The sequence below is a fragment of the Pygocentrus nattereri genome, chromosome 2, assembly GCF_015220715.1.
Source record: "Pygocentrus nattereri isolate fPygNat1 chromosome 2, fPygNat1.pri, whole genome shotgun sequence".
Classification (NCBI taxonomy): domain Eukaryota; kingdom Metazoa; phylum Chordata; class Actinopteri; order Characiformes; family Serrasalmidae; genus Pygocentrus; species Pygocentrus nattereri.
In genome coordinates, this window is record NC_051212.1 from 14455731 (window position 1) to 14472966 (window position 17236).

Below are 17236 nucleotides of genomic sequence, written 5' to 3' on the forward strand. Positions count from 1 at the left end.
CCAATTAAAGTTTGTTTCAAATTGTTTAGTGTTAAATAAAACACTAATAAACTGATAATGATAAAGTAATTATGGCTCCTGGTTTCTTCATGACGACTGAATGTTAAATGTTCTTTAATTGTGTAAACGCCTTTATGATGATCTCATGATATTCGTATACAGTCCTCTCACAAGTTTTAACTACCAAAGACCCATATTTGATCAGGTGGGATCATCATGTGTTTCTGTTTCTTCAGGACAGGTTGTCCTTCTCTGTCAGTCAGTGAAACTAGAAGAAAACTGTTTAAATATCTGGTGCTGTGTCTGTGAAGCTAAGACAATAAAAAGCTGAGAAAATACATTTTATATTTTTATTTGTTTGATTTTGATTTTGTCACATAATAAAGCTTTAGCTCAGTGTTTATTTGCTGCTAGGAAAGTGGCCTGAATGGATCAAGTAAAACCATTTTAAAGTCTCACATGTTGTTCTAATAAACTGAACATCAGGCACATTTTAAGGCGCTGCTTATTTCTATTGTATCAGGAATGTCTGTGTTCTATGTCGCATATTTGCAACTGTGCTGTTGTGTTTACTGAGCTGTATGTGCAGCTAAAACATTTTACTATTAGTGTTGTGTGTATTTATTTCTTTTGAAACATTGACAGAGGACTGTAAAGACAATTAGATGGATTAAGATGTTTTAAGATAAATAAAATCTTAATGATTGGCTTTTGTCCGTTATTTAATCATTAACAGTGATAAAGAAGTAATATTTCACCACTTTACTTTAAGGGCCACAAACATGAACCCATGAAGAAGTGATGCTTTAGTAAAGCTGAATATATAACTGAGCCCTCTGAGGCGGTGACTCAGCATTCAGTCTTTCTATTTAGCTCCTGACCATCATGAAGAGCCTATGAACATCATGACAACAGATTTTTACATATTATTAAGCTTTAAACAATATTTTCACCCTTTGTCACGATCGGCTCCTCCCAGTCCTGTCCATGTGTTCATGTTTTGGTTTAGCCCCTTGTTTTTGTGACTCTGCCCCTGATTGTTTTCACCTGTCCCTCATCTTCCTGGTGTGTATTTAAGCCCTGAGTCTGCCCTTTGTTTTCGCTGGTCTTTGTATTGGTCTGTGTTTGATGTTTGCTTTGTTTCAATCTCTGTCTGTGTAGTTGGTTTGATTCTGGTGTCGGTCATGTCGGCCCCACGATCTCTCCGTATTGGCTCTCTCTATTGTCTCGACCCTGATTTTGGATTTGCCCTTAATAAATCCCGCTTATCTCAGCACGTGCGTCCGCCTCCTCGCTCCACGTTACGCCCTTATTATCTTTTCATTATTTATCTGTGTTTTTCAAGGTGGATTTCACTGGACGGTGGATTTCTGAACTGGATTACTGACTGGATTACTAGCTGAAATCTCCACAGAGCCAAGATGGTCAGCATCATCTGTGAATCATGTCACTGTTTTAACCCATTGTTGGAATATGAAGGGCAAAGAGCAGAGCAATAATATCGAGACTTTGGGTGATATTCCAGCCAAATTACGTACTGATGCTGACGTCACCGCTCGATGACGTCACGCTAGTTGGTTTGAGCTGCGTCTGCTGAATGGTCTGATATGTGTTTCGTGTCTGTAGCTTCATCTATGTTTAAAGTTAAGCGGTGCATCTCCAATCGATTTAAAATAAAATCTAGATTATAAATTCTAAGATGAAGACGTTTCTTCTGACTGTATGTTTTCAGAGATTCTGAGGCTTTTAGCGTTTGTGAAAAAGTTATTTTAGCTGGACCTCAGCTGCTCCATCAGCTCCACTACAGTCATTCCAAAAGCAGAGGTGACCGTGTTTGGGCAGTGAGGTTTTGTCCACAGTGAGTTCACAAAAGTAAATAGAGGGTGAAAAAAATACTTTTGATGTCTGAAAAAATGCGTTTGGTGTGGAAGATGCTGTCAGTTATACACAATTTACTGTCTAGTGAATAAACTGCAGGTGTAACATTTAGAAGCAGAGCATTAAAAGCAGTTCAGTGTTTCAAAGTAATAACAGCAGAAAGACTTTGTGACTGAGACGTTACTCACCTGATACAGTCAGTGTAACAGCATCACTGGTCTCTGAGTAACGCGGCTGTGTTGACCGTCTTCCGTTACAGGTATAAACTCCTCTATGAGATGCAGCAACATTAGAAATGGTGTATTCCTTCCTCCACTGAGCTTCACTGAGAGGGTTACTATCCTTAAACCAGTCATACTGCCAATGATGTCGACTTCCTATATCACACGTGAGAGTGACTGTCTCTCCGATGAACACAGGATCAGCTTGGTGTATTGTCACTGTAGCTTTTGGTCTCGCTGTAAAAACAGGACGAATGATTTAGAAACTTTTGAGACTAAAATATTCAATTTTCAAATATTATATTCAAATAATCGGAAGATGCACGTGAGTTTGGAAAAATGACTGAATAATGGGATAACTGATCATAAATGATATGAGAAATGCCTCCTCTATTTATTCTAAAGTCAAATTTGTTGCAAGAAAACAGACGAACCTGTAACTGTGATCACGGCTGGAGCACTGGTCTGTGTTGTGTAGGCTCCTCTGCGTGCTGCACATCTAAACTCTGCTGTTCCTGCATGAGACACTGTTACACTCAGTGTCTTGGTGCCTTTATCTACAGGACTCTGAGGCTGTAATGGCTGAGAGTCTTTGTACCAGAGAAACTCCCATCCAGTAGACTTCACCTCACAGGTCAGAGTAACTGTGTCTCCAGTGTAGACAGAGCTCCGAGGATCCGCCCTCACAGTCGGTTTGGGTTTTCCTGTTGGTATGAAATGATGAATCAGAGCTGCTTTTCATTTTACAACACAAGCAGTAGTTCAATCGTCTTATACACTGTATTTTATTAATGAGTCTTTAAATCTGCTGTCATTGTTTCTGAATGGGCTGCACCAACAAAGGTTAAACTTTAGCTTGGATTAAATGAAGGTTTATCAATAACACTTTACAATAAGGATACATGACAACATTAATTCATAGCATTACTGAATTTGATGCCAACATGTTCTAAAAAGGGACATGGGCATGTTTACCACTGGGTATCCTCTCCTCTTTTAACAATGCTCTGTAAGCGTTTGGGAACCAAGGAGACCACTTGCTGTAGTTTTTAAAGTGAAATGTTTTCCCATTCTTGTTTGGTATAGGATTTCAGCTGCTCATCAATTCAGGGTCTCCTGTGTTGTATATTTCATTTTATAATGTGCCAAATGTTTTAGTGACTGTTCTGGACAGCAGGCAGGTCAGTTTAGCACCTGGACTCTTATTACTGAGCAATGCTGTTGTAATATGTGCAGAATGTGGTTTGACATTGTCTTGCTGAAGTAAACAAGGCTTCTCTGAAAAAAACAGAAAGATGCCAAAACATGTCTATATTGTTCAGCATTAACGGTGACTTCATAGATGTGCACGTTACCCATGTCATGTGTGCTAATGCACCTCTACACCATTAGGAATACTGGCTTTTGAACTGTGCATTGATAACAAGCTGAGTGGTCTATCGTCCAGAGGACACAGTGTCCATGATTTCCAAACAGAATCTTAAATGTAGATTTGTCTGACCACTTTCCCACTTCCTCTCAGTCCATTCTAAATGAGCTCAGGCCCAGAGAAGGTGGCAGCATTTCTGGATCCTGTTCATGTACAGTTTCTTCTTTGCGTTTAACTTGCATTTGCGGATGCAGTGATAAACTGTGTTCACAGACAGTAAACGGCAGAAGTTTTTTTAAGCCCATGCAGTGATTTCTACTACAGAATCATGTCTGTTTTAAATGCAGTGCCACCTGATGGCCCGAAGTTCACGGCCAGCAAATACTGTATTTTGGCCTTGTCCCTTGCATACAGAGATTTCTGCATATTCTCTGAGATGTTTAATGATATTCTGTACCATAGATGATGAAAAACAGAAGTTCTATGCTATTTTATTTTGAAAAATGTTATTCTTGAATTGTTCCACAATTTGATTGTGCAGTCTTTCACAGACTGGTGTACCCCTCCTCATCTTTCCTTCTGAAAGACTCGGCCTCCCTGAGATGCTTTTTTAATACCCGATCATGTTACTGACCTGTTGTCAATAAACCACGAGGTGTTTTTTTTTTTTTTTAGTTGTGATGTGAGACTGATAAGATTTACTTAGCTAATGTTAGCATGCTAGCTACAATGTTTGTTTATACTGTTTCTGGTAGCTGTAGCTCTTTATCGGATATGTAACAAAATTTAAGATATTAGGTCATTTTAAAGTAAAACTTAACAGTATCTGTATAGTATTTGTAAATAATGTGGCTAAAGTTACACAGCTGACATACACTGTATTGCCAAAAGTATTCACTCTCCCATCCAAATCATTGAATTCAGGTGTTCCAAACACTTCCATGGCCACAGGTGTATAAAACCATGCACCTAGGCCTGCAGACTGCTTCTACAAGCATTAGTGAAAGAATGGGTCGCTCTCAGGAGATCAGTGAATTCCAGCGTGGTACCGTGATCTGACGCCACCTGTGCTACAAGTCCAGTTGTGAAGTTTCCTCACTACTAAATATTCCACAGTCAACTGTCAGTGGTAATATAACACAGTGGAAGCGATTAGAAACAATAGCAGCTCAGCCACGAAGTGGTGGGCCATGTAAAATGACAGCGTGGGGTCAGCAGATGCTGAGGCGTATAGTGCGCAGAGGTCGGCAACTTTCTGCAGAGTCAGAATCGATATAGTCCTCTAAACTTCATGTGGCCTTCAGCTTAGCTCAAGAACAGAGTAGAGAGCTTCATGGAATGTGTTTCCATGGTCTGCTAAGATGCTAAGAAATATCTTAATATCCCTCATTGTCTTTCATTATTGTCCCCCCTGGCCCATAACCCAGATTTACCTTCTCAGCTGAATAGCTCTGGACTCTCAGTTTGGTTTGACAGAGGGATTAAAAACATTTCCCACATGTTTTCTGGAAATTTGCTCAAATCGTTTATACAACTGCAAGAAGAGTACGAGTTACCTAGGTCAGACTTTTAAAATATCTCCAGGTTCGTCACCTGATCATCTCAACTATTAAGGATGGGAGATTCAGAAAGGAATTAACCGACCTTGAAGAGTTGCTAGTTAAGAAAAGCCAGGCTAGAGGGGTGATTTCACCAATTTATGGCATTTTGCTAAAACATGTTAAACCATCATCAGACAGTCTGAGAGGAGGCTGGGAGAGGGACTTAGGCCAACCAATCACAGAAGAGGACTGGTGCAATATTTGTAAAGACTTGTTTCCCAAATGTTCCTCATCTGGTGTTCATGAGCTTAATGTTAAATTCATGAATGGGATATATTTTACACCTGTTTGCTTACAGAAGATGTTTCCAGATAGATCTAATTTGTGTTTTAAATGTAAAACTGAAAAAGGAACATTTTTTCATGCGTTCTGGCAGTGTGAAAGAATTGGCACTTTCTGGGACAGAGTACATATTAGGGTAGAAGAAATCTTCCAAACACCATTTCAGAAGAGTCTCCTGCCCTGTAGCTTTAGGGAACAGGAGTGGAACGTATTTTTGATACTGATAGCAAATTTTTACTTCTAATGCTTTCATTTCTGGCAAAAAAATGTATCCTAACTCGGTGGGCCAGCCCCTCTCCACCATCTGTTGAGCAATGGCTTTCCCAGGCTGCAGCTCTGCTTCACTAAGGTTAAACAAACACTCTGAAATATTATCTGAATAGGAACATGTGCATATCACTGCTGTCGGAACAAAACATTGTATCTCCAAAATGGAAACTTTAGAGGAGAAGGAACAAACATACAATACTTTCAATGTAAGTCAATGGAACCAGACTTCTTTCCAAGTCATTTTAGGCCGTTTATTTTGGCCCATCTTTCATGAACTTTACACACAATATAAAGGCCAAAAAGCTTTTTCAAATTATCTTAAAAAATGAAAGTCAACAGAAATGGAGATACGAGGTTTGCTGAGGATGGTCAGCTGTAAAACAGTTACACAGTCAAGGCTTTAGGAACATAATGAAATGTTAAATAATGATTATAAACCACTAAAATACCCTTTGCAGTAAAAATAGCCTTATTCTAAAAACAGGAGCTGAGAGAACAGAAGAAAGAACAGAGTCTCAGAGCATAATTTACAGTCAGAGGCTGAACATGACGCTGTTATAATGATTAAAATTTCAATCATAATGATTTACAGAAAAGAGAGCACAGAAAACACTGCAAGGACGCAAGAAGTGGGGAATCAGCGAACCCTGATTTCAGAACTGTAGAAGTTACAAAAGAAAAACGTTCTGAACTTCATAATAATCTGAGTGGATCAAAGACTCAGTGTGAGCCTGTCTTAGAGCAGAGTTTGTGTTTCTAAATTTGCCGAAGCTGCTCTGGTGAAGTGAACGTGGTGTTTTCACTACAGTGAGCTGAAGTCTGTACAAAGTTATAGACCAGTTCTGAAAGAAGCTTAATATTGTTTTTAAACTTCTAAATAATCATTCAATGTAATGAAGACGTTTTATTAAGCTCTGATTCATTAGTTAAGTATTAATAATCATTCAATGTAATGAAGACGTTTTATTAAGCTCTGATTCATTAGTTAAGCATTAATAATCATTCAATGAAATGAAGACATTTTATTAAGCTCTGATTCATTAGTTAAGTATTAATAATCATTCAATGTAATGAAGATGTTTTATTAAGCTCTGATTCATTAGTTAAGCATTAATAATCATACAATGTAATGAAGATGTTTTATTAAGCTCTGATTCATTAGTTAAGTATTAATAATCATTCAATGTAATGAAGACGTTTTATTAAGCTCTGATTCATTAGTTAAGTATTAATAATCATTCAATGTAATGAAGATGTTTTATTAAGCTCTGATTCATTAGTTAAGCATTAATAATCATTCAATGTAATGAAGACGTTTTATTAAGCTCTGATTCATTAGTTAAGTATTAATAATCATTCAATGTAATGAAGATGTTTTATTAAGCTCTGATTCATTAGTTAAGTATTAATAATCATTCAATGTAATGAAGACGTTTTATTAAGCTCTGATTCATTAGTTAAGTATTAATAATCATTCAATGTAATGAAGACGTTTATTAAGCTCTGATTCATTAGTTAAGTATTAATAATCATTCAATGTAATGAAGACGTTTTATTAAGCTCTGATTCATTAGTTAAGTATTAATAATCATTCAATGTAATGAAGACGTTTTATTAAGCTCTGATTCATTAGTTAAGTATTAATAATCATTCAATGTAATGAAGACGTTTTATTGAGCTCTGATTCATTAGTTAAGTATTAATAATCATTCAATGTAATGAAGACGTTTTATTGAGCTCTGATTCATTAGTTAAGTATTAATAATCATTCAATGTAATGAAGACGTTTTATTAAGCTCTGATTCATTAGTTAAGTATTAATAATCATTCAATGTAATGAAGACGTTTTATTAAGCTCTGATTCATTAGTTAAGTATTAATAATCATTCAATGTAATGAAGACGTTTTATTAAGCTCTGATTCATTAGTTAAGTATTAATAATCATTCAATGTAATGAAGACGTTTTATTGAGCTCTGATTCATTAGTTAAGTATTAATAATCATTCAATGTAATGAAGACGTTTTATTGAGCTCTGATTCATTAGTTAAGTATTAAGTGAGCTGAAAACTTTTTCACACTCACCTGATACAGTCAGTGTAACGGCTTCACTGTAGTGTGAGTAGCGTGATGTTCCTCTCACTGCTCCTCTACAGGTGTATGTTCCTCCGTCAGACGCTGTAACAGAGCTGATACTGTACTGCTGTTTATAACTGACAGGAGTGGATGAACCATCTTTAAACCAGCTGTACTGCCAGTTAGAGACTCCTCCTCCCTTTATTTCACATCTGAGAGTGACAGTCTCTCCTCTGAACACCTGATGATCAGGCTGTATGGACACCGCAGGTTTTGGTCTCTCTGTGGAGAGAAAGAAATCCTCAGAACAAATAATTCAGATAAAGATGATTTCTACAGTGCTGTGAAAAAGTATTTGCCCCTCACCCGATTTCTTCTACTTCTATTTTTACATTCTAAAACAAAGACAACACAAGTAAACACAAAATGCAGCTATTAAATGATCCCTCCTTTATTGAAGATAAAGATTTATTCAATACCAAAACCATGTGACCTACCTAACCTATCAACCAAACTATTGTGAAAAAGTAATTGCCCCCAAAACCTAATATCTGGCTGTGCCAACTTTGGCAGTAACGACTACAATCAAACATTTGTGATGACTTGTGATGCGTCTTTTACATCGAGTGGAGGAATTTTGACCCACTCTTAAAACAGGAGAACTGCTTTAATTCGGCTGCACTGTGTAATTTTCGAACATGAACTGCCCGTTTAGCACAGGGTCTCCACTGAGCTGCAGGACTGGGGGCCCTGATACTGACCTGATACTGACCTAATGAATGTGCATTTTGAGCAGTGGCATTGTTTATCCACAAAAATATCAGGAGAGATTATGCAAAGAAACAGTTTGGAACAATTTACTAAAGTGAACTGACTGGAGGAGTCGTGTGTGTTTTACACCAAGAAGGAGGAGGAGCAATTACTTTGACAGAATACAGCATCAGATAATTACGCTCTTTATGACTTGTAATTAAAAAGGAGACAAACAAAAAAACACAATCATTGATTTTCTACAGGTTTATCCAATTTTGGCTTTTCTTGTGTTTCTGTTCTCAGGCCAGACTTACACTTTTACTACCTGTGAACAATGGCCTGCCTGCCTCCCTGTCTGCCTGTCTGTCTGTCTGATAGTCTGTCTGTCTGGTAGTCTGTCTATCTATTTATCGATCTATTTATCTAATCATGTACTTTTTACATTTATTAATAATAATAATAACATATAATATGAAACAATGTGTATTATTCACTTTTTACTGTGTTGTTTTTTAACCAATCCCATTTTATCTCCACAGTAACTGCATTCTTTTAAAGCCAAACCTTTTCAGGTCAGGGTCCTCATGCAGAGGCAGTGTTTGTCTCACAACCCATCAAATATTTTGTGAACCGAAATTAAACATAAACTCATCTTAAAATTCCTAATATTTTCAATTCATTTTGACACAAACTGTAATTTCCATCAAAAAATACAACAGAGTACCATGATAAACGAATGAAAATGCATCAGCCTGTATTGTTACTCAGTGAAACTGTGGAACAGAGAAATAATAAAATAATGACTCACTAATTTGTTCTGCAAACATGTTCTCATCTAAATCTGTTCTGATCCATGTTGTCAGCTAGCATAGTAGCCCACCCCGCTCTGAGCTCTGAGCTCTGATGATTTATCAGACTAAAGCTTGTTTTACACTAGAATAACACAGCAGCTCAGCAGAGCAGAGTTCTACATCTTTATAGTGGCTGGGAGTTCAAAGCAGGAGCTGCACTGACTGCAAAACTGACTTGCAAAAACTGCAAGGAATGATGGGAAGCTCTGTCCTCTATCACCACAACGTTCAGAGACAGGCAGACTCTCACAATACAATCAGCAAATCACAGCTAATTACTGCATCACTCTTTACTGCAGTCCACTGCTTTAAGGAGGACAGTAGATCACTGCAGTGTTTCTGCTGTAAATGTGCAGCAGTTCTCTACAGTTTACAGCAGAATTATTCTGTAAATTAACTGCTGACGTCTGTCTTTCTGCACAAAGAAGCTGAAACGTATCAGCTGTGTTTGGTTTACTCTGCCTGATCCACAGCTCTGAGTGACAGAGTCTCCACTGTAGACACGGCTCTGAAACACCATCACAGCTGGTTTATATTCTGCTTGCAGTAAAAATGAAATGCTTTAGAAATATTTCAAACACATCTACTGTGTTAATAGTGATCATAGTAGACTACAGTAATTAGTTACGCCTGCTGTGTAAACTGAGTGGCCACTCACTGGACATTTTATCAGTAACACCTACATAACAGCTAATACATTCGGGGGCAGTCATGGGCTGGAGGTTAGGGAACCAGCCTCATGACCAGAAGGATGCTGGTTTGACCCCCAGAGCTGACAGCACATGACTGAAGTGTCCTTGATCAAGACACCTAACCCCCAGCTGCTCCCCGGGCGCTGCGGATTGGTCTGCCCACCGCTCTGGTCAAGTGTGCTCACTGCCCCCTAGTGTGTGTGTGCTCACTAGTGTGTATGTGGTGTTTCACTTCACAGATGAGTTAAATGCAGAGGTGAAATTTTCCCCGTCGTGGGATTGTTGTAGTCTTGTGCTAACTATATAATATCAATACTGTGGGTTACTTCTAACAGTAATTCACAGAAGCAAGGATGCAGTACAACTTCTTTTACTCGGGCAATCAACAACAACACACATGCAGTGAGTAGCAATCAATCACCCAACGTGGTGATAATGACAGGCTTACATAATCGAGCACAGAGTGCTCGCTCGTATACACCACATCCCTCTTTTCCAAGACTGAGACATGGTCCACGACTATCGCCATCTGAACTTGATACATTAACTAAAGTGTATTAACTCAAACTCACTCTTATTTCAAGATGTAGATTCCAGAGCACTATAAATCATATTTTCAGTAAACAATTGACTTTTCAGTAAATCAGTATCAAACACTTTTCTTGTCAAACTTTGCATTGTGTTCTGTTCACCTTTGTGTTTAGACTTTAAACAAATGTAAATAACTTCAACTTAAACAAATCTTCTCATCTTCTGTAAATTTTAACATTCACACTTTCTTTTTTTTTTTTTTTAAACAACAAGAATAAACTAAATGACATGTTATGTCATCCAGTGGACTAGTCCCTGTACCTGGTAGGGCAGTCACGCCCTACCAGATCTCGTGTAGCAAGTAGGCTCATTGTCTCTGTTCTCACGAGGTGGAATGTGTGGCGTCTCGTCTGGTGGTTGGTCTGATCTGGGTGTCTGAGGTGTCACCTCTGAGTCAATGTGTTGATCAGGGTCTTTGTTCTGGAAAAGACTTGGATGTATCCTCCTCAGATGATGTCTATTCCTCCTGAACATCATACCTGCTGGAGTCTGCACGGTGTAGGAACGTGGTTCATCTCTCTGTTGTATAACAACCGCAGGCTCCCAACCTCGACGTGTCTGCATGTGCACAGTGTCACCTGAGCTCAGCACAGGAAGTGGCTTTGCATGCTGGTCATAGTGTTGTTTTTGACAGCGCTGTAGATCCTGTATTCTGTCATGGACATACACAGCACTGGAACAAGGAAGTGTGCTCCACAGGACACGTCCCATCAACATTTGTGCAGGTGACATGTTTAGTCCCGTCACCGGTGTGTTTCTCAGTGACAACAGTACAAGATGTGGGTCTGTGCCGGTCTGCATGGCTTTCGTTAGCGCATGTTTCACTGTCTTGATGGATCGCTAATTGCATCGATTGCAAAAACAGATTTCATTTTCTGAATTACTGTATAAGCAGTTGTATCAGGCAGACTGAGCACTTCTGGATATTTGGTCAGATAATCAACTAGCAGAAGATACGACTGACCGTTCAGCACGAAGATGTCTGCTCCGACTTTCATCCATGGCAGTTCTGGAACCTGATGAGGAATGAGAGGTTGTCGCTGATGTTTGGGTTGTAGCTGCTGGCATTGTGCACATTTCTCAGTCATGGTCTCTATGTCTCGTGCCATGCCAGGCCAGTAAAGGATTTTTCTTGCCTTCGCTTTTGTACGCTGCACTCCTTGGTGTGAAAAATGCAATTTCTCTAATATCACATTCCTGAAGCTCTGGGGAATGACAATTTTCTCTCCTATCATGACAATGTCATTTTGGATGCTGATGTCATCTCGCACTGTGGTGAGGACACCACTGCCATACCGTGTCCTTTTTCAACAACTGTCTGATAGGAACTGTGAGTGAAGCTTCATTTGGAATGTTTTGTGCCGAGAACTTTGTCATTCCTAACAGACATTGGAGACTTTGTTTATCATCAGGGGTTGGCATGTCAACAATTGCTTTGATCTTGGCATCACCTGTTCACTGACCTGCTGCTGTGATGACATGTCCCAAGTATTTTACTGTGTCGACTTTGAACTGAATTTTGTCTTTGTTAAACTTCACATTTGCTATTTTCGCTCTCTCCATCACCTTATGCAGGATCACATCATGCTCCTGTTCCGATGATGCTGCAATAATCATGTCATCAGCGATGACATGTACACCTGGAATGTCACCGAAGGTCTCACAGTTCTTTTGTTGAAATACTTCGCTGGACGATTTGATCCCGAACGGGAGTCTGAGGAAACCAAAGCGACCCACAGCGTATTGAAAGTGCAGAGCTTTGATGACGGTTCATCCAACTTAATCTGCCAATATCCATCCTTTTCATCTAGGATGGAGAAGATGGACTTTCCCGCTAATTTGCTGCAAACATCTTCAGGAGTAGGAATGGAGAAGTGCTGACGTTTGACTGCTTGATTCAGGTCGCAAGGGTCCAAGCACACCCTAAGCGTAGCATTTTTCTTCTTTGTGGCAACAAGACTGTTAACCCATTCAGTTGGCTCTCTGACAGCTGTTATCACTTTACTTTCATGCAATTGTTTCAATGTCTTTTTCAATGGATCCATAATAGAGAGGGGCACATTTCTGCAGGCATGGATCACTGGCGTGACCGCTGGGTCGATGTGTATGTGGTGGACTCCTGGAAATTCGCCCAGTCCTGTGAAGACCTCTGCATATCTCTGTAGTAGCTCCTGTTTGGTAGCTGGAAGTGGTCCTGTCTGTGGCGACTTGGCTGTGAGCACTTCAGTCCTCTTCAGCAGCTGCAGCTTCTTACATGCATTTCCACCCAGAATCGGTTTGTCTGCATGGCTGGTTACATGGAAGTCAAGCATAGCTATGCATTTGGTTGTTTTGCATTCTAGAGACACAACACCATCTACAGGCAGGCGGGCACCACCAAAAGCAATTAACACAGTCCCTGTGGGCCGCAACTGAGCTGAACCTGGTAACTGCTGATACAAATGCATGGGAAGCACGTTAGCATCAGCTCCTGTGTCAAGCTTGAAATTTATCCGCATGCCTCTGATTGTTGCTGTTTCGTGCCATACAGTGTCTTTCAACCGTCGTGACATTTTCTTTCCTTCACATTGTACCAGGCCAATGTACAAAGAGTCAACTTCACTCTCTGTTATTCACAGTTTTTGCTTTTCTGGAACTGCCTTTCTCAGTGTCTGCTCTACATACCTTTGCGAAGTGGTTGTTTTTTCCACATTTGTGACATGTTACACCATAAGCTGGGCATCGTCTGGGCTCATGTTTGTTTCCACACTTATGGCATCCATTTGTCGCTTGCTTTTTGCTGTTCATTTTGCTTTTGTTCCATCCTGTCCGTTTTTGTACAGTTGCTTTTTTCAACGTATCCACAGATGTATCATGTTTGACAGGTATTGATAACATTGTTTTAAGCTGTGTTTTTTAAAGCTCTGAAGATCTACATATCTCTATGGCTTTGCGTAGCGTTAAATCAGTGTCTCTTAGCAGCCTCTCTTTCAACCGAGTATCATTTATGTTGAATACTAGCTTATCTCTAATCATATCATCTTCATTTCCTGAAAACCGCAGTTTTTACTTTTCTGGTGTAGTTCTGTGATAAATCTGTCCACCGATATTCCTGCTGACATCGTGTGCGACCAGAACTGATATCGTTCGAAGACAACGTGCTTTTGTGGACTGGAGTCGTCCCTGAATGCCTTCATAACGTCCTCCATCAGTACTGTGCTGTTTTCTCCGGTTGGGGTGACGGTGAGCGTGTTATACACCTCTAACGCTTCTTCGGCGACAGTGTGAAGTAGAATGGCTCTTTTAACCTTCTCCTCTTTATCCAACGCACCTGAAGCGTCCATGTACAGCCGGAACCCCTGTTCCCATCTACGCCAGTTTTCAGCTAAGCTACCTGTGAGTATCAGCAGCGACGGTGGCTTGAATTGCTCCATTTTGCGCCGTTGAATTGCAGCGCACACTGTGTTTGCTGTGGATAAGCTTCGAAAATTGTTTTCACGGTACTGTTGAAAAGTTTTCATGGTACTGTCCTCGTATTACTCCGTACCTCCGTCTTCTGACACCATGTTGTAGTCTCGTGCTAACTATATAATATTAATACTGTGGGTTACTTCTAACAGTGATACACGGAAGCAAGGATGCAGTACAACTTCTTTTACTCGGGCACTCAACAACACACACACACGCAGTGAGTAGCAATCAATCACCCACGTGGTGATAATGACAGGCTCACATAGTCGAGCACAAAGTGCTCGCTCGTATATACCACAGGGACTAATAAGTGTCTCTTAATTAATAATTAAAGGTGCACTTTGTAGGTCTACACTGACCGACTGTAGCCCATCAGTCTCTGTCCAATTTATACGCTCCTTTAATGTTTACCTATATGGTAAGTGTTTCTGATAAAATGGCCACTGAGTACCTGTCTGCAGGTAACAACGGAAGGTAGGAGTACTGAATATACTGGTTTGTCAGTGAATTTTTATGGATATAACAGAAAATGTGTTACTCAAACATTTGAACATATAAAATGTAAAAACCTCTCGTTGTTGAAAGTTTATGCTTTGATCATGTAGTATTGAAATACTCGGATATATAACTTTTAACAGCCTGAAAACAAGTTACTGTGCTTTCTGCATCTTTCTGTACATATATGCAGGTTACTAGCTGTAGCCAGCAGGGTTAAGGGTGAGATGGGGACTTTTAATTTGAAAGCAGCCCCTGGAGGCAGCCATCTTCGTGCTCCAGGTGTGTTTCAGTCCCGCGATAGTTCGCCACAGTATCGTTTAGTCTCGTCTGGTCTTCTGCCGGTCGTAGTCAGCAGTCCGCGTCGGGGCTGCCGAGTTAAGATGGAAGAAAGTCGTGACGCGGGTCGTGGACGCTGCAAATCACGTGCGTGAGGACGATTTCCAGAGCGGCCCAAGCGGCGTCCGGGATCATAGAGCAGGTCGGGAGGTTCAGCAGTGAAGCTCCGCCCGTGAAGCCCCTAACGAGCAGGTAGGAGCTCCAACTCTCACCTCCACCCAGACTCGCCTAAACCAGCCTTAAACACCCGGACATGGGTTTTACAGCTGGAGCCGCATTCAGGGGTCTAGCAGGGGTCTAGCAGGATTCAGGGGTCTAGCCGGATTCAGGGGTCTAGCAGAATTCAGGGGTCTAGCAGGATTCAGGGGTCTAGCAGAATTCAGGGGTCTAGCAGGATTCAGGGGTCTAGCAGGATTCAGGGGTCTAGCAGGGGTCTATCAGGATTCAAGGGTCTAGCAGGGGTCTAGCAGGATTCAGGGGTCTAGCAGGGGTCTAGCAGGATTCAGGGGTCTAGCAGGATTCAGGGGTCTAGCAGGGGTCTAGCAGGATTCAGGGGTCTAGCAGGGGTCTAGCAGGATTCAGGGGTCTAGCAGGGGTCTAGCAGGATTCAGGGGTCTAGCAGGGGTCTAGCAGGATTCAGGGGTCTAGCAGGGGTCTAGCAGGATTCAGGGGTCTATCAGGGGTCTAGCAGGATTCAGGGGTCTAGCAGGAGTCTAGCAGGATTCAGGGGTCTAGCAGGATTCATGGGTCTAGCAGGGGTCTAGCAGGGGTCTAGCAGGATTCAGGGGTCTAGCAGGATTCAGGGGTCTAGCAAGATTCAAGGGTCTAGCAGGATTCAAGGGTCTAGGAGGAGCTGAAGAGCTCAGTGTTAAGTGGACTAACACCGTCATTGTCCAGGTCAAGCTGGTCCTTAAACTCACTTGTACAGAAGCAGCTGCTGTAAGTGATAAAGAGACTGACTCAAAGTGGGAGCTGCTGGTACTTTCACTGGTTAGTTCTGACTTTTCTGTCTTTTGGAAGGAATAAGAAGTGATTTGTGTTTAAACAGCTTATTAAAATAATCCACTACAGTGATCTCGCAATAGTAGTGTGTATATATGTTAGTGTCTGACTGAAGATCAGCATTTTAGGGTGTTTTGATTAAGAGTTCTCTAAAAGACCTGATCCTTTATCAGCGGTCTCAGTGAGGGACTGTGTAGGTACACAGATTAATTATAAACTTGTGGGAGGTGGAAAAGACTTATGAACGTAAAGTCTAATGAAAGGCACATTATTTATATAAAAAGGCAAATCAACATTTTCACGGGTGCTAACGGGGTGCTGAATGATTTTCATGGGGTTCTTGAGCACTTCTTAGAACCTCCCTGGTACCACCTGGATACATTTGAGATCAACTCCAGAGATTTCAGTGCTGTAAAACCTCGACCTGCTACACTGATTAATAATTTCATTTAGTAGAAATCATAGTTAAGAGCTCACCGTTTACAGTCAGAGTAACAGAGGAACTGTACTCTGATGATGTTGGTCTGTCGTGTCTCTCTCCTCTACACCAGTACTGCTCTCCATTAATCACAGTGTCTGCTCTGATGGTGAGAGTGTCTCCGTTTACAGTGTGATGCTCAGACTGAGACACTGCAGTCAGTTCACTCTGTTTATCGTGTTTATACCACTGATACGTCCATCCAGCATAACCTTTAATCTCACACTTCAGAGTGACTGACTCTCCAATGAACACAGGGCTCCATTTGGGCTCTACAGTGAGTTCAGCAGTAGGTAAAGCTGTGAGAACACAAGAAAGAATAAAGTCTTAGAGCACATTTTGCAGTCAGAGACTAAACATGTCACTGAAATGGAAACAAACAATGAAACATCCACGCAGTTTACAGGAATAAATGAAAATGAATTCTTGGTGTCTCTTTCCACACCAGTGGTTCTCAACCCTGGTCCTGGAGACCCCCTGTCCTGCACATTTTAATGGTTACCTGCACTAACACACCCACCTGATCCCAGTAAAGGCCTGTTCATTATGTCATTATACAGATCAGATGTGTTAGGAGCACAGAAAACACTAAAATGTAGGGAAGCAAGAAACAAGGAATCAGCAGCTCCTGATTCCAGGATTGCAACAGTTAAAAACAAACAAACAAATAAATAAACAATAAACAGATGAATAAATAATAAAACATTCTGAACTTTATAATAACCTGAGTGGAGTGTGAGCTTGTTTTAGAGCTGAGTTTGTGTTTTTATACTTTCTAAATCTGTAGTAGCTGCTCTGTTTAAGTGAACGCAGTGTTTTCATTGCAGTGAGCTGAAAACTGTTGGCCAGATCATTTACATAAAGTTCAGCTCATTTACATAAAGTTCAG

At 40.5% G+C, this 17236-nt stretch overlaps 1 protein-coding gene across 1 annotated transcript in view; it reads right to left on the bottom strand.

The window, feature by feature from the left end:
* LOC108415343 (carcinoembryonic antigen-related cell adhesion molecule 5-like) overlaps nt 1-17236 on the bottom strand; it is a 653433-nt gene that overhangs the window by 15346 nt on the left and 620851 nt on the right. Inside the window, exons 8-10 of the mRNA XM_037547406.1 lie at nt 7706-7978; nt 2534-2803; nt 2067-2336 (exon numbers count right to left, since the gene is read on the bottom strand). Of these exons, the coding sequence (XP_037403303.1) occupies nt 2067-2336; nt 2534-2803; nt 7706-7978 (813 nt within the window). The remainder of the gene's footprint in view (nt 1-2066; nt 2337-2533; nt 2804-7705; nt 7979-17236) is intronic.